Source organism: Squalius cephalus, assembly GCF_949319135.1.
Source record: "Squalius cephalus genome assembly, chromosome: 7".
Taxonomy (NCBI): Eukaryota; Metazoa; Chordata; class Actinopteri; order Cypriniformes; family Leuciscidae; genus Squalius; species Squalius cephalus.
This window is the reverse complement of record NC_137128.1, coordinates 42800739-42824345: the sequence shown is the minus strand read 5'-3', so window position 1 is coordinate 42824345 and position 23607 is coordinate 42800739. Positions and strand designations below refer to the sequence as shown.

The window sequence follows — 23607 nt, the reverse complement described above, 5'->3', positions numbered from 1 at the left end:
ATTATGCCCCTTTTCACAAAATGTAATATAAATCTATGGTGTCCCCAGAATGTGTCTGTGAAATATCAGCTCAAATTACCCCCAGATCATTTATTATAGCTTGTCAAATTAGCCTCTTTTTGGGTGTGAACAAAAACGTGTTTGTTGTGTGTGTCCCTTTAAATGCAAATGAGCTGCTGCTCTCAGAAGACGGCCGAACCTTTACACGAGCTTCGGATACAATTACAAAACACGTGAATCTCACTTATCCAGAAATCTCTGAAATAACCAGTAGTGGAGTGCAGCCTTACAGAGAGACTCAGGAAGCGGTTGCAACTTTTAGACGCACCTGGATGTTTCTGAATGGTTAGTGGATAGGCTGTACATTTATGTAGTTGTTGTGGAGTTACATTGATTCATCCGTTTCTGATGGATTTCCCTTGAAAATAAAATGAATACACTGCTCTCTTGTCTCATCTGAGGGTGGGACTCTAAATAGTGTGCTGTGCTCGTCTACCAAAGACAGAACAGTTTGCTGCTTTGCTCGAACTTTTGCCATTGCGTTAGAACTGGTTACACTGTTGTCGCTTAAAAACCAAATGGCGGCGCCATGGGTGGAAACGTGCAGATTAAGGGGCGGTAATATTATAATAAGATCCCCTTCCTACGTCAGAAAGGGAGCGAAATCTGATCGGCTTATTTTTTGACATGCTTGCAGAGAAAGGCTTACCAAAATAAAGTTACTGGGTTGTCACTTTTCAATTTTTCTGGGTTGGTAGATGCACCGGGGACCTGATTATAGCACTTAAACAATGAAAAAAAGTCCGATATGTCACCTTTAAAGTCGACTTGTAGATTAGTTTGTGCGACCCCCCTAGCCCATATCTCATCATGCCACACGACTTTATATGAATAACCAAGGACAGTTTCTGCTAAAAAATCTACTTTACTGTTCTACTGAAGAAGAAAAAGACACCTACATCTTGGATGGTCTGTGGGTTAGTAAATTAACAGCAAACTTTCATTTTTGGGTGAACTATCCCTTTAAATAACCTATCTATCTGAAAGTCCAAGCCACTCATTCCAACACACACACACACTGTAAAAAATGATTGTGATTTTAATGGTAAAAGACTGTAAAAATGCTACAGTGAAAAACTGTCAATTGGTTAACAGAAAGTTTACTTATACTGTAAATAACTGTGATCTAATGGTACATTTAATGTAATACTGTTAAATTTACAGTTTTTGGAAGTGAAAAAGAACAAGTCATTGTATAATTTACAGTGAAAAAAACGTAAATTGACACTCCCACAATTCCCTGCGTGACACTTCACATTTGATGAATTTTTGTTGAAATAACTGTTTCTTCATAGTTTTCTTAGTATTTTTCTAATCAGTTATGTACATTAGGGTTTTATGTTACATTTAATGTTGTTAAATTAATGTTTATTGCATTTTTAAAATGTCATGTGTGTTACCATGATGGTGTTTAATGTTTGTGTGAATGACACTGTGCAGCTTCTTCTATATATTAGTAATTACTTCCTTGTGGTTGATCATGTGACTCTCATTACTGCTGTGATTATTGGTTGTCAGTGTAATACAATGGTACAAAACAGATATTAATACTTCAATAAGTCTGTAAATGAACATTATATCAGATAATTAAATACGGTTTATTACTGTAAATTTTAAGTTAAGTCTGTAAAACCTAAAATGTTGCTACTGTATTTTTTACGGTAAATTTCTGGCAACCACAGATGCCAGTTTTTTTACCGTAAATTTAACGTAATAGTTTTTACAGTGCACGCAAACACTCACAGCCCATCAACACCGTCGTCTGTAAATACTCCTCAATGCTTTTCAGCAGCTACCCCTCAATATGCTCATTACGATTTCAGAAACACATTGCAACACAATCGATACATTTCCATTAACGTGATGGACGACTGTTTTTCAAATGCTCTCCTGTCTCAACAGAATCACAGGATGCCGTTTATGAGACAGAAGTGTCATGACTAATGTTCGCTCCTCAGACAACGTCTGTCTTCCTGGAATTTCAGCCCATTTAACTTCAGCCGATTATTCACATTCAGACACACTGCAGAGCTATTATTTTCACGTTAAAGCTTTGATGAATTCATGTAGTAATGCCTTATGCGGAAGGAGAATGAAGGAAAATGGCTACAGTAATTTTCCGTTTCTTTCAGACGTTCCGAAGGCCTGTTCATCCCTCTCCGTCACTGACAATGCCAGACTCAATCTCTTATAATTCATCATTCATATTGACTTACAGGACTTCACAGAGGACACAAACTGCAGCCAAAGCAGGAACGAATCCAGCAGATATGAATACCTGAATTCATAAAATGACAAGGAACCTTAAAAACATGTAAATTTATGCATCCCACATGCTCATTCATTTAAAAAAAAGAAAGAAAACACATTAGCAGCCTGGATGTGATTTAGTTTTTAAATAAGTCATTCATAACATGAATTCTGTGAGAATTTTCTCAAAACAAATGCAAATCTGCTCATGCTACGATTTCTTTAGTCAGTGCATCCAAATTTGAGCTTCTGAGATTCATAGCCTATTAACGTAATGTAAGCAGTAAAATAGTACTGTTGTATTAGTTACAGCATAGATCTACTACTACTCACACACACACTGTATGCAAATTTTCTGTAAGAATGGAAAACCTACAACATTTGCCAAAATGTGGCCTACATTATATCCCACAATGCAACGCGCTTGACAAGAATGTTGATGATGGAACCACAATAAATACCACAATCTCTTTGATTCATTATCTGAAAAGGCGTTTTTACACAAGATTAGAATAAAAATAGACTTAATTATTTCTGAGACTGAAAATATCTACTCTTATAAATACATTGAAAATGTAACTGAATTATTACTTTACATTATCTGAATAAGCAATAACAATTCAGATCATTTCTACCATTTTTTTTAATAAATAAATCTATTACAGATTTAAAGAAAAGAAAAGAAAAAGAAAATACATAATACAGTTAAATTAAATTCTTTTTTTTTTATTAATGCTTGAATAACAATAACACAAGAATGTTGCCAATGGAATACACACACACACACACACACAATAAATAAATACATTCTTTCTATATGATTAACACATGACCAAATGCATCTTACAACAAATTGAAAATAATTACAATTTAGCCTAATATCAAATAAATAAATAAAATAAAAATCTAAAAGTTATACAAACAACATAACCAAAACGTTGCAAAACAACATGACAGGGACACAGACACAATTGTATCAATTCATACAGACACTGATACAAAGCTTCTAAATACATGGATTTTCATTAAATATTTCTTCATAATATTTAAGAAATCTTAGGGGTTTTAAGGAGATTTAAGAAGTGAGTTTAATTCAGTTTCAAAGTGGGAATAGGATGGAATACCATTTGCAAACTTCTGCTTATGAATGAAGAATTTGGCATCTAAACTAAAAAAATATATTCTCCAGGGGTCTATTTTTATTATTATCATTGTGTCTTTTAAACTGAAACAGAGTGTAACATTGGCTGAATCAAATATGTGAGAACCTAGGTCAGACCAAAATTGTTTGGATATAGGGCAACCAAAAAACAGATGTGCAAATGTCTCCTCTGGTTCTGTCCAAATATTTAAATAGAATTATTAGGCCTACAATTGACATGGTATATTTTATGTACAATTTTGAAATGTATTTCCTTAAATACAATATGTCCCAGGTAAAAGCCAGGCCCTTTTCCAATCTACCAATCTTCTACCGAACTCCTTCCGAACATTTTCACGTTACGTCATATTTAGGGGGCGTGTCATCGTGCGTTCAGTCTGGAGACGTACAGAACGTAAAGCAGGAGCTGTGGGAACAGCGTGGACATGTAAGTGCTGTGTTTGACACTTTCACTACTGTAAATTTACTTCCAACGAGTAGTTTTATCGTTGTAAATGTGTAATCGATTTCGCAAAGGTTTACACAGTGCACAAAGTTGACAGTTTCTGTTCAAATGACAACTCTGATCCTTCAACGTTGTAAATAATGTGAACGTGCTGCATAGTAGGCTAGTTCATATAATAAAATAGTTAACCCTAGTTAATGCATGAAATACAATGAGCAATATGTGTTACGGTATTCATTATCCTTTGTTAACGCTAGTTATAAAAATAGAGGTGTGCTTTGTTAATTCATGTTAGCTCAGGTCTATTATGTATACAACTTTTGATCTTAACTAAGACATTAACTAAGATTAATAAACACTTTAGAGCTATGTTTTATTGTTAGTTCATGTTAACTAAATGTAATGGCTTATTGTAAAATGTTACCACAAAAGCACAAGTATTCTGGCAAGTAAATAGTTGTAGTTTTCTCTCAAACGAAACACCTGGTTATGTTAAAGTGTTAGGGGGTTAGATTTCAATTAAAGTGCCAATGTGGATTTTAATCAGTTTATCTCACCAATGCAATAATCAAAAACATTACTCAACATTACATTACTCAAAAAATATTTATATATTAAAAAATATATATTTTTATTACGACAAATACATTCTCTGGTGTCTGATACTGGAAATATGTTTAAAAAATTCTCGTTAAAACGTGTTCTCAAACCAGCCTAACTAGTTCAACTTGAACAAGGCTTGTAGCAAAAACCTAAAAATCTCAGAATCTTAAAGGGATAGTTCACACAATACTGAAAATTCTGTCATCATTTACTCACTCTCAGTTGGAATCCAAACCTGTATAAATGTATTTTTTTTGTTGAACACAAAAGATGATATTTTGAAGAATGTTGCTATTAACCAGACAGTTGACGGGAGCCATTGACTTCCATTGTATTTTTGCTTTTCCTACTATGGAAGTCAGTGGCTACCGGCGTCAACTGCTTACCAACATTCTTCAAGTTAGAAATATCATCATCTGAAAGATACTCGTACAGGTTTGGAACAACTTGAGGGTGAGTAAATGATAGAATTAAAAATTTTGGCTGTACTCTTTAACTCCCTTTAATCCCTTGTACTATGCAACTTTTTAATAACCAAATAAAATTGTAATAATAAAATATAATATTTTTCATGCTAAAATGAATTAAAATGATATTGTTTAAAATAGTTTAAATCACTGATTTGGCATGTCAGTTGCCCATGCATATGTTTAATATGTCTCTTGTGTATTCTGGCCTCAATTTGACTTCTGTCTATGGCAGGGAGGACACACTGCTGTGGATTCTGGGTGTGTTGCTACTCCTGTTCTGCAGTGTGGATGTGTGGTATTATATTCGGGCAGTGGTTGTGGTGGTCAGGGCCTGGTTCCTCTCACCTGTATTTGACATCACAGGAGAGCAGACCGCTGGCGGACGAGTCCTTCTCCATGACGTTGACCTTTGCCATATGAACAACGCCCGTTACCTACGCGAGTGTGACTTTGCCCGTTTGTCTTTATACACCCGCAATGGGGTGTTCAAGGCATTGAGAGCTCTAGGGGCCACCATGGTTGTTGGGGCGAGTACCATCCGCTACAGACGCCCGCTGTGTGTCGGTGAGGCGTTTGAGCTGCGCAGTCGAATCATCACCTGGGACGACAAGTCATTTTACCTGGAGCAGCGCTTTGTGTCTTGTAAAGATGGGATGGTCTCAGCTGTTATGTTCTGCAAACAGAATGTCCTGCGCAGCAGCCCGGACAAGATCCTGCAGTACCTGTGCAAAAGAAAGGTGAGCAGCTTTAATAGATTCATTAAACCTTTTAACCCTTTGTTGGTCATCGGTGAATGTGATTTCACCAAGTACAACATGTTCCTGAATCAACATTTCAATCATCCAATCATTTCCCTCTGATGTTAGCGATAAGTTATGGGTAGGGATAGGGTTCGCAGAGGCGGACTTAACCATCAGGCAAAGGTAGGCGGCCCCCAAAAACCAAAGGCCCCCTGACATGCTTTTTATATACGAGATGCGTGTTCATCCACGTTGACCGTGCTTCTTGTGTATCCTGCTTGTAGCAAATAAAAATATCATGCATCTGAATCTAAATACTGAGAAACATTGCGTATTATATTTTTATTGTTTTAAAATGACACTCACTCGTTTCTGTGAAGGACCCAAGTAGAGGATGCATGCGCAACTCTGACATTTGTCCTTCATTTTTGGTTGAAATAATCCTTAAGTGTGTAAATGTATAATTTCCTCTTCATTATTTTTTCAGTTTCTTTTAAATTTGTAGTTAAAATAAAAATAAATGTATTTTGAAGTTTAGAATTACAATGAAAATGACCCCAAAGCACCACCTAGTGTCCAACCTACTTTAATACTGGTTTAACCTGTTTTAACATGAATACTTTTCACTGGGGTGAATATTATAGGGCCCTATTCCTATATTTTTTTTCTGGGGCCCCCAGATCACTATATCCGCCCCTGAGGGTCAGGACTACATTTTTGGACAGGAATGTTGTTCCTTAGACAGGAACATGTCTTTCTTGGGAAAATCACGGTGAATGGTGGTCATCGGTCATTTTAAACAAAATTATTTCATGCTTTGTATTTTGTTCTTCATTGGGATAATTTAACACTTTTCGACTTTTGTGGCACTTGCTACTGTATATAAACGCACACGAAAATTGATTAGAAAATGTAAATGGTCTTAGAAAATGCGGAGCAATTTTTGGGGTACAATCTACAAATCAGCCTTGATGAAATTAATGTCTAAATATATGCAAACCTTAATAAAAATAAGTAATTATGTCTGCAAATACTCTTATAAGCAACTAATGAATACACAGCCTTATATATACTGTACATTGTATTAATTGAAAGTATGAACTGTTTTTATATAGAAATAAATGGTGCATTATTAGAGGTGAATATTATCTAGTACCATACAACCACCCAAAAAAAAAAACCTAAATATTAAGGAATAAATATTATTGAAACAAAAAAAAAGTACATTCATTTTATTAAAAAAGATACGCTTCTATCTTTTTTGAGTGTGACTCACCCCTAACTGAGGAATACCAGAGAGTTAAAGGAAGTGTTTACTTCATGTTGTTCCAATCGAATATGAATTCCTGCATTTTGAAAACATTGCAGCCTGACATTTATAATCTGACTTTCTAGGTTGAAGTGCCAGAATTTCCTGAAGACTTGCAGCACTGGATCAATTTCATCTCGGCCAGCAGTAAAGCCCTCAGGGGGGAAAGTCAGCTCGATAATAAAAAGAAGGAATGATGGCTCACTGCCTTAAATGAACTCTTGCTCAATGGTTTACAAAATCGAAAGAATGTTCTGATGCACATACATTAATGTCTCAGGTGTTTGGATAGGCTACTCCTATGCAAAATAAAAATGTGAGTTCTGCTGTACTATAAAAGCCGAAGAAGAAGGAAGATTGTGAATATCTAAAAATAAATTCTTAAAAACAATGGATGAATAATATTTTCTGGTGTATTTCACGGTTTATTAACGCCACCAACTGGACTGGAGTGGAAACTAAATATTTAAGGTGAGACACTACTGTGTACTGAAAATTTTTCATGCATCTATTAATTTTGAGGTTTTGGGCTTTTTAGCTTTTCAAAAAGTTTTTTTTTTTTCAGATTAGTGGAAAGAAAACATCAAAAATACACTATTAAGTGTATATTTTATTGCACTTTATTTATTTGCGTCTGTAGTTTTCAATTACAGTTTCAATAATAGCTGTTTTTTTCTCAATGTAATCTCCACTTCAGCAGATACACCAAACTTTAGTTTTATTCCTATCTATATCCACAAGGTTTTTATGTAGGGGGTTGTTCATATATAATTTGCCTGATTTTTTTTACATTTTATTCCTAAAAAAAAAATGGTGAAAATTACTTTAATTTTTTTTTTTCTGGCGGTAGACATTATTTTCTGATCTATGGAGTGATACAAATCCAAAATCCCCTTTGTAAAAACCTTTAACTCCTTTAACTTAATATGTCGAATTTTGAACCTGACTTCATCCAATGTTTAGATTTTTGTTCTAGAAATGTACTCAAATTATTGCATATTTAATTAGATAATGCCTCATTTGCATATTTAAAAATCTTTTTCGAAATCGTGTAATACAAAACATGTTTGCAATTCTTAATGTATTCAATCAACTAGGGAAGTGTGGTGATATATATATAAGTAATTTTTTTACCCTATTCACCTGGGGTGTCTTTCCTTAAAAATAATTAAAATGTAATAAATAAAAACAACTATTTCATGAATATGTTATAATCCTAATACACATTTACACATGTCTTAATACACATTTCAGAGTGAAACTATTTAAATGATCTCAAAATTTCTGTAACCACCATTCAAAATATGTTTGTTTTGTCTTGGAAACCTGTTTTATAGTGGGATATAGAAATCTAGCGTCATGTAGTGCGGCCTACTGCGTAGTCACGTGATCTCATTAAACCAATCAGAGCGCAGTATCTGTCATTGCGGAAGTGCGTGTAGCCGGTTTTTGGGTGTCCATCGCGTGAGTATCAAGAATATCATCTTTTATCATCAAGATTATGCGTATAAACATTGATAAATGCACCTATTTCATCAATTTATATGTATTTAAACGCAAACCAGTAGACCTGGGATAGGTTTCGTTGCACTATTGTCAATGTTCTGTATGTGCGTTTTGATATTTAATCTAAATGTAGCTTTTTCATTCATTTCCGAAATGAATGAGTGAATGTTGCATATATTCTAACACAAACTCTTACATTAACATTTAAAAAATGACCTAATGATGTCTTGCGTCGTATTTAGTAGCATCTGAAGCCTGTCAGCATCGCTTTTTCTTCACTATCAGAGTAGCTAAATGTTTGAAAAAAACTCAATTAACCCAGTTCTGTATCTCCATCTGACGTTCGTGAATTCTTCATGATGTGAATAATTAATACTCTTCACTGTGTAACAGAATCATGCTGCTGTGGATTCTGTCCGGGTCTCTGGTTCTGTTCGGCAGTTTTGACGTGTGGTACTTCCTGAGAGGCTCGTGGATGGCGATCAAGTGCTGGTTCCAGGGTCCGGTTCGAGATGTTCTGGCCGAGCAGGTCGTTCACGGACGGGTTCTGCCCCACGACCTGGACTTCATGTGTCACATGAATAACGCCCGCTATCTGCGCGAGTGCGACTTCGCCCGCTTTGCGCACTGCACCCGGAACGGGCTCTTCGGGGCCGCGCGCGCGCTCAACGCCACCATGGTGGTCGGGGCCACTACCATCCGCTACAGACGCTCGCTGGCCCTCGGCGAGGCGTTCGAGCTGCGCACCCGCATCGTGTCGTGGGACGAGAAGTCCTTCTACATAGAGCAGAGATTCGTGTCTAAGACAGACGGGTTCATCTCTGCTGTCATGCTGTGCCGACAGAACGTGATTCGCGGAAATCCACAGAAGATCTTGGATTTCCTTTGCAAGAGGGGGGTATGCATTTTTCTAACATTTTTGTGGATTAAAGCAGTTGTTTTTTATCTTTTAAAAGACACTGGACCTGTCCTCGTGTTAGTGACCCCATCCTTCCATTTAAAAGGCAGTTTTATGTTTTTATGTATAAAGACCCAATTTATACCTAGAATAACATTATTGTTCCACTTTATTTGGTAGCACTTTAGTTTAGGGTCGAATTCTCACTTTTAACTAGTTGCTTATTAGCATAGGATATTGTCTGTTTATTAGTACTTATAAAGCACATATTAATGCCTTATTCTGCATGACCAAATTCTGCATCCCTTAATTCTACCCAAAACTTAAACTTTAACTATCTTACTAACTGTTAATAAGCAGTGATTAGGAGTTTATTGCGGTAAAAGTCATAGTTAATAGTGAGAATTGGACCCTAATCTAAAGTGTGACCCTTTATTTTAAGGTGACGTAGTTACATTGTACTTAAATAAGTAGCCTACTGAGTAATATTAATAAACTACATGTACTATAGAGTTAGGGTTTGGTTTAGGGTTAGTTACTTGTAATAATGCATAATATATGCAAAACTTACTCTTATAGTAAGTAGTAAAGTGCAACAACGTCACCTTAAAATAAAGTGTTATCTAAATACTCATAAATATTGTTACAAAAATTACGTTACCTTTACGTTACAATATAAAACCCCATGCTAGAAAAAAATAAAATTTTATATATATATTTAAGTGAAAATGTGTATTATAAATATGTGTAAAATATTATTTGGTAAATTAAGTTACTATTATGTTTTTCCGGTAACATTTTACAGTAAGGTTCATTAGTTAACTACCTTATTTAACATGAACTAAGAATGAACAATACTTCATCAGCATTTATTAATCTAAGTTAATATTAATTTCCACATTTATTAATATGTTATTAAGATCAAATGTTGTATTTGTTAACATTGTGGACTAACATAAACAAACAATGAACAGCTGTATTTTTATTAACTAATATTAACAAAAATGAATAAATACTGTAACAAAAATATTGCTCATTGTTAGTTCATGTTAGTTAATACGTTAACTAATGAAACTTATTGTAAAGTGTTACCGTTTTTCCTAATCCCTATAGTACTGTACTGTTATTTATTTAAAATGTATGTAATTTTTTACTTTATTATGATTTGTAAAAAATAATAATCATATTTTTGTTTATTTAGTTTCTATAAAATTGATATTATTTTATTTTAATAAAATGTTTTATTTCTCAAAACTTTTTCACGGATCCCCTCGCACTCCCTCGCGGCCCCTTGGGGATCCCGGTCCCAGTTTGAAATTAGAGCATACCATATTGTTGGACATATACAGTATCATGGTAATACCACGGTAATTGTCTTTGAAGTATGTTCCTGTTTGACTAACCTATATGTCTCTAATTTGAAGGTGGACTGCCCTGACATTTCAGAGGATCTTCAGCACTGGATTAGATTCATCTCAGCCAGCAGTCAGGCTCTCAGAGCAGAGAGTGGACTAGACGAGAAGACCAAATGATCATATCTAAAACTCTTACCGTAAGCCTTCCTTGTGCATGTAAGTTTCCCGTGATGCTAACCTTGAATCATGTAGCTTATCTCTAAATGTCAGTTTTAAAATTACAAAAGGGTTTTTTGGTCCAAAACCTGTGTTGGAAGCTTCAGTGTTTACTCTATCATACCAGCCCTTTGTAGAGTTTATTTTAGTTCAGAAGTATTGCACTCATTATTGTATTTACAGAATCCACTCCAGAAGCTGCAAGGAATGAAACTGACAAAACGCAGAGCATGTTTCTCTGTTGACAAAGAGAACGCATGAACGAATGTTGAAAAAACTTGAATGCTTGGAGCTTTTGAACGCTCCCATGACCAAATACGCACATGAACGTAACGAAAATCACTTTAAAAGGATTTGCACTGAATATTTTAATAGTCGAAATGGTAAATGAGATCTGAGCGTGTTGTTTTATCATATCACCTCATGGATTTGTTGTGCCGGTCAAATATTTTAAACTAGTTTATCTATTTAAAACTGAAATGGTTTATTATTATTATTATTATTTGTGAAAAGGGAACATGTATTTATTCAAGTAAAAAAATCTGAGATTTGCATTATTTATTTTAGAAGAGTCTTTATGTAAAGTTATTTAGCCACCTGTATTGAAACCTGAAGACTTGCATTATGAAATAAAGTACTGCATCGTAAATATTGTTTGTATATGTTTCTAAGTTATTAGAAGCATTTGCTTATAAACACTGTTCATGTCTCTGTATCAAGTGAAAGCAGCACTGCTGCCATCTAGTGTCGTGTTACACTCTCAAAGTGGAAAGTTGAATTAAACATGTACATGAATTTCACAATGTCTCAGCATTTGTGTATTTTTCACCTATTTTGAATGAATGGCAGCAGCACTGGAGATAACATGAATAAAACCTGATGATCATGTTCTCCAGCATGATTTGAGATGTTCCAGAGAGCATCTTATCCTTCAGTGTATAAGCAAGAAAATCTGACAAATTATGTATAAGGCGTTTTTCTAATCAGTGTTACTTATTTAGTTTTAACTCTGAACAATCGGAAATATTTTGTATTAGTTTTACGATGTTTCTTTGTTATACTTCAACATTTTTAATAATTTAGTTTATTTCCAAATTTAAATTAGATTATTTTATTTGTGGACCTTTAAATAAAAATATAAGATATTAAAGTTTAATATATGATCCTAAAAGCAAGCTTTTAAAATTGTTTTTTATATTTCTAAAATGTTTTTACACCTTTTTATTTATTTATTTTACCTTCTGTTTCTCTTATATATAATAGAATAATTATATATAATTTAATTCATTTACCTTTTTAAATAATTAAAGAAATATTATTTTTATTTGGCGGTAATTACATTTTTTTTTTTACCTTTTTCTCTTTTATTTTATAAAATATATTTATGATCATTTTTATCAAGCTTGTATATTTAAGTTCAGTAATTTCACTTAAATGACAATTAATAGGTCATTTTCATTGCCATTAAGTGAAATTACTGAACTTAAATATGAGAGCTTGATAAAAATGACCATTCTAGAAGAAAATTTCAGATGGCACTTAGAGGCTTTAGCATCTAAACTCTTCATATATATATATATATATATATATATATATATAAAGAGAAAAAGAAGGCAAAATAAATAGAAAGGTGTAAAATATTTTATAAATGTATTTATATAACCATTATTATTATTTTTATATATAAAATATATATCGCTCTTATTTTTATTTTATATTTGTTATAAATACATTTATATCTGAATATAAAATATATATTCAAATATTCAAATAATTAAGACATTAAATCATTTATTTAATTATTGTTTTATATATATATATATATATTTTTTTTTTTTTACACACACACACACACACACACACATATATATATGTGTATGTGTGATATTTTATTTTGTTATTTTTATATTTACTGATTTGTAGGGTGTCATATGACCGTGACTCATTTTTGTAAGATTCATCTTCTAATTCGTAACAGAGCTGAACTCTGTGTATTCTGACATGCTCAGTTGTTGTGAGAGCAGCTGTTCCGCCCCTCCCCCTCCTGTCAGACTCTGGTCACATGACTCACTTCCTGCATAAACAAAGCTTGCCTGGGCTTCATTCTGCTACTGGGGCTGGACGGCAAGAATCCTTTCAAAATGGCGCAAGCTGGGGTTTTCCTGGAGCATGACCAGTTCAACTGTTCTATATGCCTGGATGTCTTAAAGGACCCTGTGACTATTCCATGTGGACACAGCTATTGTAAAGGCTGCATTAAAGGCTACTGGGACCAGGACGACTATCTGGGGATTTATGGCTGTCCTCAATGCAGGCAGAGCTTCGCTCCCAGACCTGTGCTGGGCAGGAACACAATGCTGGCTGATGTGGTGGAGAAACTGAAGAAGACAGGACTGCATGCCGGGCCGACCCCGTCCGATCCCACCGAAGCTGAACCTGGAGATGTTGAGTGTGATGTGTGCTCTGGGAAGAAAAACAAAGCCTTTAAATCCTGCCTGGTCTGTCTGGCGTCTTACTGCGAGACTCACCTTCAACCTCACTTCGAGTCTCCTGCCTTTCAGAAACACAAGCTGGTTTCTCCTTCAAAGAAGATACAAGAACAGCTCTGCTCTCGGCACGATAAACTACTAGAGGTGTTTTGCCGCACAGATCAGCAATGTATTTGTTACCTTTGTTTGACGGATGAACACAAAGGACATGACACTGTTCTAGCTACAGCAGAGATGAATGAGAAAAAGGTAAAATTGTAGAGCATTTCTAGAGTGTGATTTTTACGAGTCAGAACAAACTATTATGTAACCTGTGTTTTTCTTCCCAGAATGCTCTGGCGGAGATGCAGGTGATTTCCCAGCAGAGGATTCAGGAGAGAGAGAAGGAGCTGGCAGACCTGAGACAGGCTACACAGACGCTCACTGTGAGTGCTTTCTGTTTTCCCAACACAAACTTCACTGAAGGAGCTCAATCCGTGGAAACCGCTAGATTTTTAATTATAGTACATTTATTGGGGGCAAATAACACAGCTGTCTAGATTATTTTATATATTAAATGTTCATTGTGAGAGGAGAGGATGTATTTTATAGTTTTATGTACACTACCGTTTGGGATCAGTGAGATTCTTTTTTTAAAGAAATGAATACAGCAAGGATGCATTAAATTGATCAAAAATGAAATAATGTTACAAAAGATTTCTAGTTCAAATAAATGCTGTTCTTTTGAGCTTCCTATTCATCAAGGAATCCTGGAAAAAAATCCCAATTTAAAAAAAAAATATATTTTCAATATTTCAATATTTTCAAAGTTTTCAATATTGATAATAATCAGAAATGTTTCTTGAGCAGCAAATCAGCATATTAGAGTGATTTCTGAAGGATCACGTGACACTGAAGACTGGAGTAATGATGCTGAAAATACACCAGTTAAATTTATAATATATACAAATGTTCATAATATAAAGTTATTTTAAATTGTAACAATATTTACTGTATTTTTGGTAAGACATATATTATTGCTCAAGTACAGAAACCTATATCGAGGCAAAATCAAACAAAATGATTATTACTTTTCACAAAAAGTGGACACAATTTGTTTTATACTTTATTCTTTTAAAGCTCTTGCCGATAATTTAAATCACAGTAATGTAATGAAAGAACAAATGAAAATAAGATGAAAATATTTATCTTGAACTTTGTCATGGAAACTAGCACATATGAACCTTAATCAATTAAAAAGGGAATTTACGCTGTAGCCACACTGGACAAGCAGTTTGGAAAAAGCGATGGATGGATGTTTCATTTGCAGGCGCCATCTTCTGGTCAGACGCGGGAATTCACTCAGCGCTTCACTCTCACAGTGCATTATGGGTATTCTCTAGCTGTTGAGCATACATTGGTTGTACTCGTTATTGCGGTGCATTATGGGATTGAATGAGTGCACTCGATAATGTCCTCTATGGTTTCAGACACCACTGCAAATGGCTGTCCCCTCACATACAGACCCTTTCCAAAAAATTAGAATATCATGGAAAAGTTTATTTATTTCCATAATTCCATTCAAAACGATAAACTTCCATAGATTATAGATTCAGGGCCCACAACTTAAACGATTTCAAGTATTTAGTTGTTTATTTGTACATAATTTGGGCTTTCAGCTCATAAAACCCACGAAAACAGGATTTAAAAAAATTAGAATATTACATGAAATCACACAGTAATTACACAGTGATACCATGGTCATTGAACCAGGTTTTGGTTATTTTGGCAGTGTGGGCAGGTGCAAATCCTGCTGGAAAATGAAGTCAGCATCTCCATAAAGCTTGTCTGTTGAAGGAAGCATGAAGTGCTCTGAAAATGTCCTGGTAGACGGCTGCGTTGAGTGGACAGCACAGTGGACCAACACCAGCCGATGACCAACACAGACTGTGGAAACTTCACACTGGACTTCAAGCATCTTGGATTGTGTGCCTCTCCATTCTTCCTCCAGACTCTGGGACCTTGGTTTCCAAATGAGATGCAAAACTTGCTCTCATCAGAAAAGAGGACTTTGGTCCACTGTGCTTTATTAAATCCAGAGTCAACGCAGCCGTCTACCAGGACATTTCCAGAGCACTTCATGCTTCCTTCATTTTCCACGATGATAAAAGTGCATCTATCCATAATAAAAGTGCATCTATTCATGGTAAGTGCATCTATCCATGATAAAAGTGCATCTATCCATGATAAAAGTGCATCTATTCATGATAAAAGTGCATCTTATCCATGATAAAAGTGCGTCTATCCATGATAAAAGTGCGTCTATCCATGATAAAAGTGCATCTATCCATGATAAAAGTGCATCTATTCATGATAAAAGTGCATTTATTCATGATAAAAGTGCATTTATTCATGATAAAAGTGCATCTATCCATGATAAAAGTGCATCTATCCATGATAAAAGTGCATCTATTCATGATAAAAGTGCATTTATTCATGATAAAAGTGCATTTATTCATGATAAAAGTGCATCTATTCATGATAAGTGCATCTATCCATGATAAAAGTGCATCTATTCATGATAAAAGTGCATCTATCCATGATAAGTGCATCTATCCATGATAAAAGTGCTTCTATTCATGATAAAAGTGCATCTATCCATGATAAAAGTGCATCTATCCATGATAAAAGTGCATCTATCCATGATAAAAGTGCATCTATCATCATAAAAGTGCATCTATTCATGATAAAACTGCATCTATCCATCATAAAACTGCATCTATTCATGATAAAACTGCATCTATCCATGATAAAACTGCATCTATCCATGATAAAACTGCATCTATCCATGATAAAAGTGCATCTATTCATGATAAAACTGCGTCTATCCATGATAAAACTGCATCTATCCATGATAAAAGTGCATCTATCCATGATAAAACTGCATCTATTCATGATAAAACTGCATCTATCCATGATAAAAGTGCATCTATTCATGATAAAACTGCGTCTATCCATGATAAAACTGCTTCTATCCATGATAAAAGTGCATCTATCCATGATAAAACTGCATCTATTCATGATAAAACTGCGTCTATCCATGATAAAACTGCATCTATCCATGATAAAAGTGCATCTATCCATGATAAAAGTGCTCCACACAGCTCCGGAGGGTTAATCAAGGCCTTCTGAAGCGAAGCGATGCGTCAGTGTAAGAAAAATATTAAGATTTAACACGTTACAAAGTAAAATTCTAGCTTTTGGCCAAACGAACATACGCAGGTGTTCTTACGCCTAAAGCGCAACTTACGACGTCAGAAGTAGCGTAGCGCGTCATGGCGTAGCGTAAATACCAGCAGTAACGTCTCATTACCCGCAGAAGTTGTGCTTTAAACTTGAGTGAAATCCATATGTTCGTTTGGCCGGAAGCTAGTTATTTTACTTTATAAAGTTTTAAATATGGATATTATACACAAACGCATCGCTTCACTTCACCTTTATTAACCCGCCAGAGCCGCGTGGAGCACTTTAATCATGGATGGATGCACTTTGATGGACTTCAAAACAGAAACAGCCATTCACTGCCATTATGAAGCTTGGAAGAGCCAGGACATTTTTTAATATAACTCCGATTGTATTCGTCTGAAAGAAGAATGTCATATACACTACCGTTCAAAAGTTTGGGGTCAGTAAGAATTTTAATTTTATTTTTGGGGGAAAGAAATAAAATAAATCAATACTTTTATTCATCGAGGATGAGTTAAACTGATCAAAAGTTACAGTAAAGACATTTATAATGTTAGAAAATATTCTATTTTAAATAAATGCTGTTCTTTTGAACTTTCTATTCATCAAAGAATTTTGAAAAAAAAATTATACACAACTGTTTTCAACATTGATAATAATAATGAATGTTTCTTGAGCATCAAATCATCATATTAGAATGATTTCTGAAGGATCATGTGACACTGAAGACTGGAGTAATGATGCTGAAAATCAGCTTTGATCACAGGAATAAATTACAGTTTAAAATATATTAAAATAGAAAAGTCATTTTAAATTGTCATAATATTTCACAATATTACTTTTTTTTTTTTTTTTTTTATCAAATAAATGCAGCCTTGGTGAGCAGAAGATACTTCTTTTAAAAACATTAAAACATCTTACTGACCCCAAACTTTTGAACAGTAGTGTACACCTAGGATGACTTGAGGGTGAGTAAATCATGGGCTAATTTTCATTTTTGGGTGAACTATCCCTTTAAGTTTCAGTGAATGTTCTGGTTGGAAGGAGTTCTGAAAGTAACAGTATGTCTACATTGTACATCAAACTCTCACTTCAAAAAGAGCAATAAAAATCCTGTTTTCCACGGCGTGACCCCTTTAAAGTCGAAGTCATGCGTTCTGATTTGGCTTTTGTCTCCCCTCAGCTCTCCGCACAGTCAGCCCTTGAGGAGAGCGAGCGTATCTTCACAGAGCTGGTGTGCTCTATAGAGCGACGGCGCGCTGAAGTGAAGGAGCTGATCCGGGGTCAGGAGAGGGCAGCAGTGAGCCAGGCTGAAGCGCTTCTTCAACAACTGGAGCAGGAGATAACAGAGCTGAAGAAAAGACACGGTGAATTAGGAGAGCTCTCGCAAACAGAGGACCATATCGCCTTCCTTCAGGTAGTGCTGCTGGTTATTCACAAATTGCTTTCTTATCCAAAGTTAAGTGCCTTATGCACACAATGGTGGTTAGTTCATGAAGCACATTTTCAAACCTAATCAGTGTCTTTAACCACTAAGCAACACTCACTTACTCCATAGTGAAGTACGTATATTCGTTCGTATGAATAGTTCACCAAAAGATGAAAGTTGTCATTATTTCTTCATGTTGTTTCAAACCTGTGTGAGTTGATGCAACAAAAGAAGATATTTTGCAGAATATCTGAGCTGCTTTTTCCTTATAATGAAAGCATATGGCAGCCGGAAGCTTTTTAAAGTCAAAAAGGCACCATAAAAGTAGGCTGTGCAACTCATTTTGTGTTCAATAAAAATCTGTAGCTCCTAAATCTATATTGTACGGGAGCCTGTTTCCGCCTCAGAATAAAAACATAAAAAAGGTAATTGTGACTTTTTTATTTTCAGATTTCAGACTTTTTTTCTCTCACAGTTTTCTCAATTTTGATTTAACATTTTGCAATTCAGACTTTTTTTTTATTTTAGAAGAAAAAAAAATCTGAATTGCAAGATGTTTACTCAAAGTTGGGTCTTTATTTCTCACAAAAAACTCAGAGAAAAAAAGTTGAATTAGGAGATGTTACCCTTAAATTTGCGATGTATAAACTCATATATATGTAGTATTTGTGTTGTGATATATAAACTCATAATTCTGAGAAAAACTTCTGAATTGTGAGATTTTTATTCAAAATTGCAAGACATAAACTCAGAATTGTGAGAAATAAAGCCAGAATTGTGAGATGAAAAGTCACAATTAGCTTTTAAAAAAAACTTTTATTATTCCGTGGCAGGAACAAGCTTCCATACTTTTGCACTTACTAATACTGCATTTTTTTAAGGATTAAAGTTGGCATGAAACAGAAGTTGCAATTAGTCTTTTCTTCCTTTTTGTGACCATGGCCAGATTTACCTTTTATTATGACATAGGCAAAATACAAAAAAAATAATTTTTACTAAATAAAAAGTCCCAAAATGTACACAATGTAAATGAAAAATCACATAATATAAATAAGTTGTCACAGAATAAGAATTTGTGAATAACTTATTCAGACAACCAGTTCTTTATTTACCCTTGCAATGCAAACGACACTTCATTCACTTTAGAGGGGGGTGGGGTTATGAGGCTTGACTGACAGTTAGAGGAGCCAATGGAGTTACGAGGTTTAGTCACAAGCACTTTTTAATACTTTTTATTGGTTAAATATTTGCAAAAACCACAGACAGACATAATGGGAGACCAGTAATGATTCCTGAAAAAAAAATGGAGATATGAGGTTTCTGTCCGACAGCAGAAAGTAAGTAATTGTCTTACAGAGATTTAGCATTACAGTGAAATAATAATGTTAATAATTAAAATATATATTATTTCGCCTCATTGTAAACCCCCCCCCCCCCCCCCCTTAATTAGATAGAATGAAATATCATATATGAAAAAAAAAACACACACACACAAAATGTGTGCACGGATGTGTAATTTATAATAAGCACTGCAATATACTGTAAAAAAAAAAAAAAAAAAAAAAAGATAATTGGCCATTTTGATTTCATGATGACTTTAAAAATGTGTTACTTTTGGGTGAAATGTGAGCATATGGAATTGTCCTTTGGACTGTTTGGTACTCCTGGTTTTCACTGAGTTTCACATGGTGAACCTTTATTGAAAACTTCAAAGGACTCAAAGAGAGACACAGAATTGAGATTGCATCAGTCTGTGCTTTAATCTGTCATTGTGTGCTGAGATGAAAACTGGCCTTTGTGAACTGAAACCAGTATCAGAAATTGGATTTGGGTTGCGTACGGTTTTTGATTCACACAAGCTTAAAGTCAAGCCGCTGCCTATGGCTAACATAGTTGCAATCATTTTTTTTTTCTTCTTTTTTTCATTGTTCTTATTCAGAACTGCAAGTCTCTGTGTGCTCAGCCTGTTCCTGTTGACTTGCCAAACATTACCTGTGACCCAAACTTTGGAACAGTGATGGCGGTGGTGACAGAGTTTCAGGCTCTCCTCGAGGACGTCTGTCAGGGGGGATTTGTCAATATCTCAGAGAAAGGTAAACAGCCTTGCATTGTGTTTTAAATGCCACATTTCAAGCCATTTAGAACTAAATCAATATTCCATTGCATTGTGAAATTACCCGTAATGCTCAATCTAACACTCCTGTTCTGGTTTGCAGTGAGTGATGTTACTATTATTCAGAGCACTAAACCAAAGACAGATTCAGAGTCAAATGAAGGTAAGAGTCCATACAATTAAAAACACCTTAAATCAAGTCTAGACAAAATTCTGCTTATAGAATCTGTTCTAAAACCTAGTGAGCTGCTTCGACGCCTGCTGTCTACACACTTAGTGTGATGAATATGTTTCCACTATGAAGAAAGTTTTCATGGATGTTAAGGGTTCCTGAAACATCAATGCCAATAAAGAACTTTTATTTTTATATAAAGAACTCGCAATTGATTCCAACAGAATCTGGCGTTAGCTTGTTGTTAAACTACTAATGCAAAATTGTAATATGCATTAAAAAAGTACATTGCACTTTGACTTACTGTATATTTTAATTAGATTTTACTATTGTTATCTGTACTTTTTAGATTTCAATTAAATAAAATAGAACAGTAAAAACAGTAATATTGTGAAATATTATTACAATTTAAAATAGCAGCTTTCGATTTAAATATATTGTAAAATGTAATTTATTCCTGTGATCAAAGCTGAATTTTCAGCATCATTACTCCAGTCTTCAGTGTCACATGATCCTTCAGAAATCATTTTAATATGCTGATTTGCAGCTCAAGAAACATTTCTTATAATTACCAATGTTGCAAAAAAATTTTTTCGGGGGAAACCGTGATGCATGTTTAAGGATTCTTTGATAAATAAATACAAAGTTCAGAGGAACAAAATTTGAAAAATATAATTTTTTGTTACATTGTAAGTGTCTTTTTTTTTAATCCGTTTAATGCATCTTTGCTTAAAAAAAGTATCATTGTTTCTTTAAAAAAAAAAAAAAAAAAGAACTTTAGTGATGCCATCCCTGGTAGTGTAGATTATGACTTAAAATGCTGTCTAGGTAGGCAGCTCACTAGGTTTTGGAACAGAGCTTAATAATTAAAAACTTAAGAGGATGTTTCATTTTAATATAATAAAATATTGGTAATACCTCATACCTCATGTGAAAAAGCTTACAGTGCTAACAGGATAATTTTTTTATTTCACAGCTTTAGCACCGTTGTTTGGCCAGCCTGTCCAGATCCCCTTTACCGTCAGCGTCCCGACAATTGGTGTGTTTCCATTCTCGTCATTTGGTGAGTATCAGGAAAAGATTTTATTCTATAGTGTTGACCTCAGACATGAAGATATTAAGCTGTGACCATGGTATCATCTTTGACCTCTTAGTTTCTGTGTACGTTAATCATTGTCTCTTCAGGATCGAGAACACAAGGTCCTCGTCAGAGACTGCAGCCACGTAGGAGACGGAGGTAGCCTGAAGTGCGGCCTGAGAAACGCCTGAGTATAATTCATTGAAGAGGCCAAAGTCGGTTTGTCTTAGTGGTTTGGAATATGTACATTTTAATGGTAAAAAAATGTAAAGCTATATTAACCACAAACTCTTATTACTAAATAAGACGGAAATGTAAATGCAGATGCGTTTCAGTGTCTGCTGTCCAAGTCTCAATGGTATAAACTTTAAACTTACAGAATGTTAAACTGTATATCTTATAATTACAGATGTGCTTGGAGTGAAAGTTAGAATATTGTGTGTTCCAAACTTTTATAGAGGCCATATTATGCTCTTTTACGAAGTCTTGATTTTGACGTTTTCATAAGCTTGAATATTTAAAAAAAAAAAAATTCACAAATTTGATATTGTTGCTGCTCCTCTCTTCCCAGTCTGTCAGTAACGCTCTGTTTAGTTCCTGTCTCTATGAAGCCCCTCCTTCTGAAATGCACACTGTGCTCTGATTGGTCGGCTTGACCAGTGTGTTGTGATTGGTCAAGCGCTTCGAGCATGTTTCGGAAATGTCCCGCCCCTTACCAAAACCGTGAGTTTTAACACGCTAATAACTAACTCGACAATGGCTCGTCCCTTTATTCTGTGTATGCCTCGGGTGGGAATTATTTAAATGAGGAATATAGTGACGTGTTCGTTCCCGGAGGCGTTTCGAGGAGTTCAGAAACAGTGACACTGATATAGAGAATAACTCCCACTGGAGGGACATTACAGATCAAAGAAAATGAACATGTAAAAAAGCATAATAGGTCCACTTTAAACTAATTACCTGTTGACTAAGCTATGATTATAGTATTTTCTTATGTATTAATCATGCACATTATTTAGAGTGCTATATTGGTGTAATTTATCAGTGTTTATCAACTGATGCCGTCTATATTCATAGAAGTGTTATTTTAGCTTCATACGTCTGAACTGTATTTGTGTGTATTAAACATTGTTTAATTGCAAGTATTTTTAAAATTATGATAAAAAAAAAATCATTAAAAATAAAGTTTATTACAAGTAGTTTGATGGCTCTGGGATTTTACTGTGGAACCAATTGAATTTCACACACACCAAAAACATTTTTTGAATGCATGGAAGCGTTCAATGATGCAATGCACTTGACTTGAGCTTTCATTTCCTGTGTGACGACTGAACCAGAGTCGATATCAACCACTGTTTTTAATCTCTCTCTCTCTCTCTCTCTCTCTCTCTCTCTCTCTCTCTCTCTCTCTCTCTCTCTCTCTCTCTCTCTCTCTCTCTCTCTCTCTCTCTCTCTCTCATTTGATCAACTAAAAAAAAGAATTTCGAGGAAACAATTATCTGAACATCTGGATCTGAACAGATTTGCAAAATCTGCATTAAAGGGAAGATAAATCTGCTCGTGAAAAATAAACCGTGCCTGTAATTATGAAGGTGGATTTTATAATCTGTGTGTCACATGAGCTTTACATTTGCTTTAAAATGAACAGCTTCTTTGTAAATAAACTCGTATTACTTGTAAAACATAGTCATCTCTATATTAATGATACGTGTAATTAACACTATCTTAAAGATCTTTTAAACATATTACTTATTTTTAAATGCTTAAAATTCGTTTTGGGGACAAATATAAAATTGTGAAGATGGCCTTTATGCATATTTTTCTTTTTTTAAACATTAAAATTTGTATTGCCTCTCCAAAAAGTAGTTTGCTTTTACAACTAATGTAAAGATGGAAAATTAAGTTAATTTGTTAAATTAATTTTCTCTAACACCTTATGCAAATCAGTTGTGTATATATTAGCTTGAAGGCATTCACTTAATGCTTAAGTAGAACAGTCCAGGTTAGCAAAGATAAATGGCAGTATATATTTTCAAATATTTCATGTGTAGTTGTAAAAGAGTTATGAAGAAAAGGTTTATTAGTAT

General features: G+C 34.5%; 3 protein-coding genes across 4 annotated transcripts; all 3 read left to right on the top strand.

Annotated features, from left to right (window-relative positions):
• Nucleotides 1-3820: 3820 nt before the first annotated feature.
• them6 (thioesterase superfamily member 6) lies at nucleotides 3821-7443 on the top strand. Its single transcript, XM_079875689.1, has 3 exons — nucleotides 3821-3899; nucleotides 5223-5727; nucleotides 7126-7443. Coding segments are annotated over exons 1-3 (618 nt in total). The 5' UTR covers nucleotides 3821-3897; the 3' UTR covers nucleotides 7237-7443.
• Nucleotides 7444-8452: 1009 nt separating this feature from the next.
• Nucleotides 8453-11821, top strand: LOC307161143 (protein THEM6). 2 transcript variants are annotated; one of them, XM_079875693.1, is made up of 4 exons: nucleotides 8462-8503; nucleotides 8939-9443; nucleotides 10868-11014; nucleotides 11198-11819. In XM_079875693.1, exons 2-3 carry the CDS (start codon nucleotides 8943-8945, stop codon nucleotides 10973-10975), a joined length of 609 nt encoding a protein of 202 aa, XP_079731819.1. In that variant the 5' UTR covers nucleotides 8462-8503; nucleotides 8939-8942; the 3' UTR covers nucleotides 10976-11014; nucleotides 11198-11819. The 2 variants fall into 2 exon arrangements, with proteins under 2 accessions (XP_079731818.1, XP_079731819.1); XM_079875692.1 differs by having other exon boundaries at nucleotides 8453-8503; nucleotides 10868-11821.
• Nucleotides 11822-13079: 1258 nt separating this feature from the next.
• Nucleotides 13080-22718, top strand: ftr67 (finTRIM family, member 67). Its single transcript, XM_079876384.1, has 7 exons — nucleotides 13080-13752; nucleotides 13833-13928; nucleotides 17912-18145; nucleotides 20097-20250; nucleotides 20374-20433; nucleotides 21419-21505; nucleotides 21628-22718. Exons 1-7 carry the CDS (start codon nucleotides 13156-13158, stop codon nucleotides 21681-21683), a joined length of 1284 nt encoding a protein of 427 aa, XP_079732510.1. The 5' UTR covers nucleotides 13080-13155; the 3' UTR covers nucleotides 21684-22718.
• Nucleotides 22719-23607: the final 889 nt, after the last annotated feature.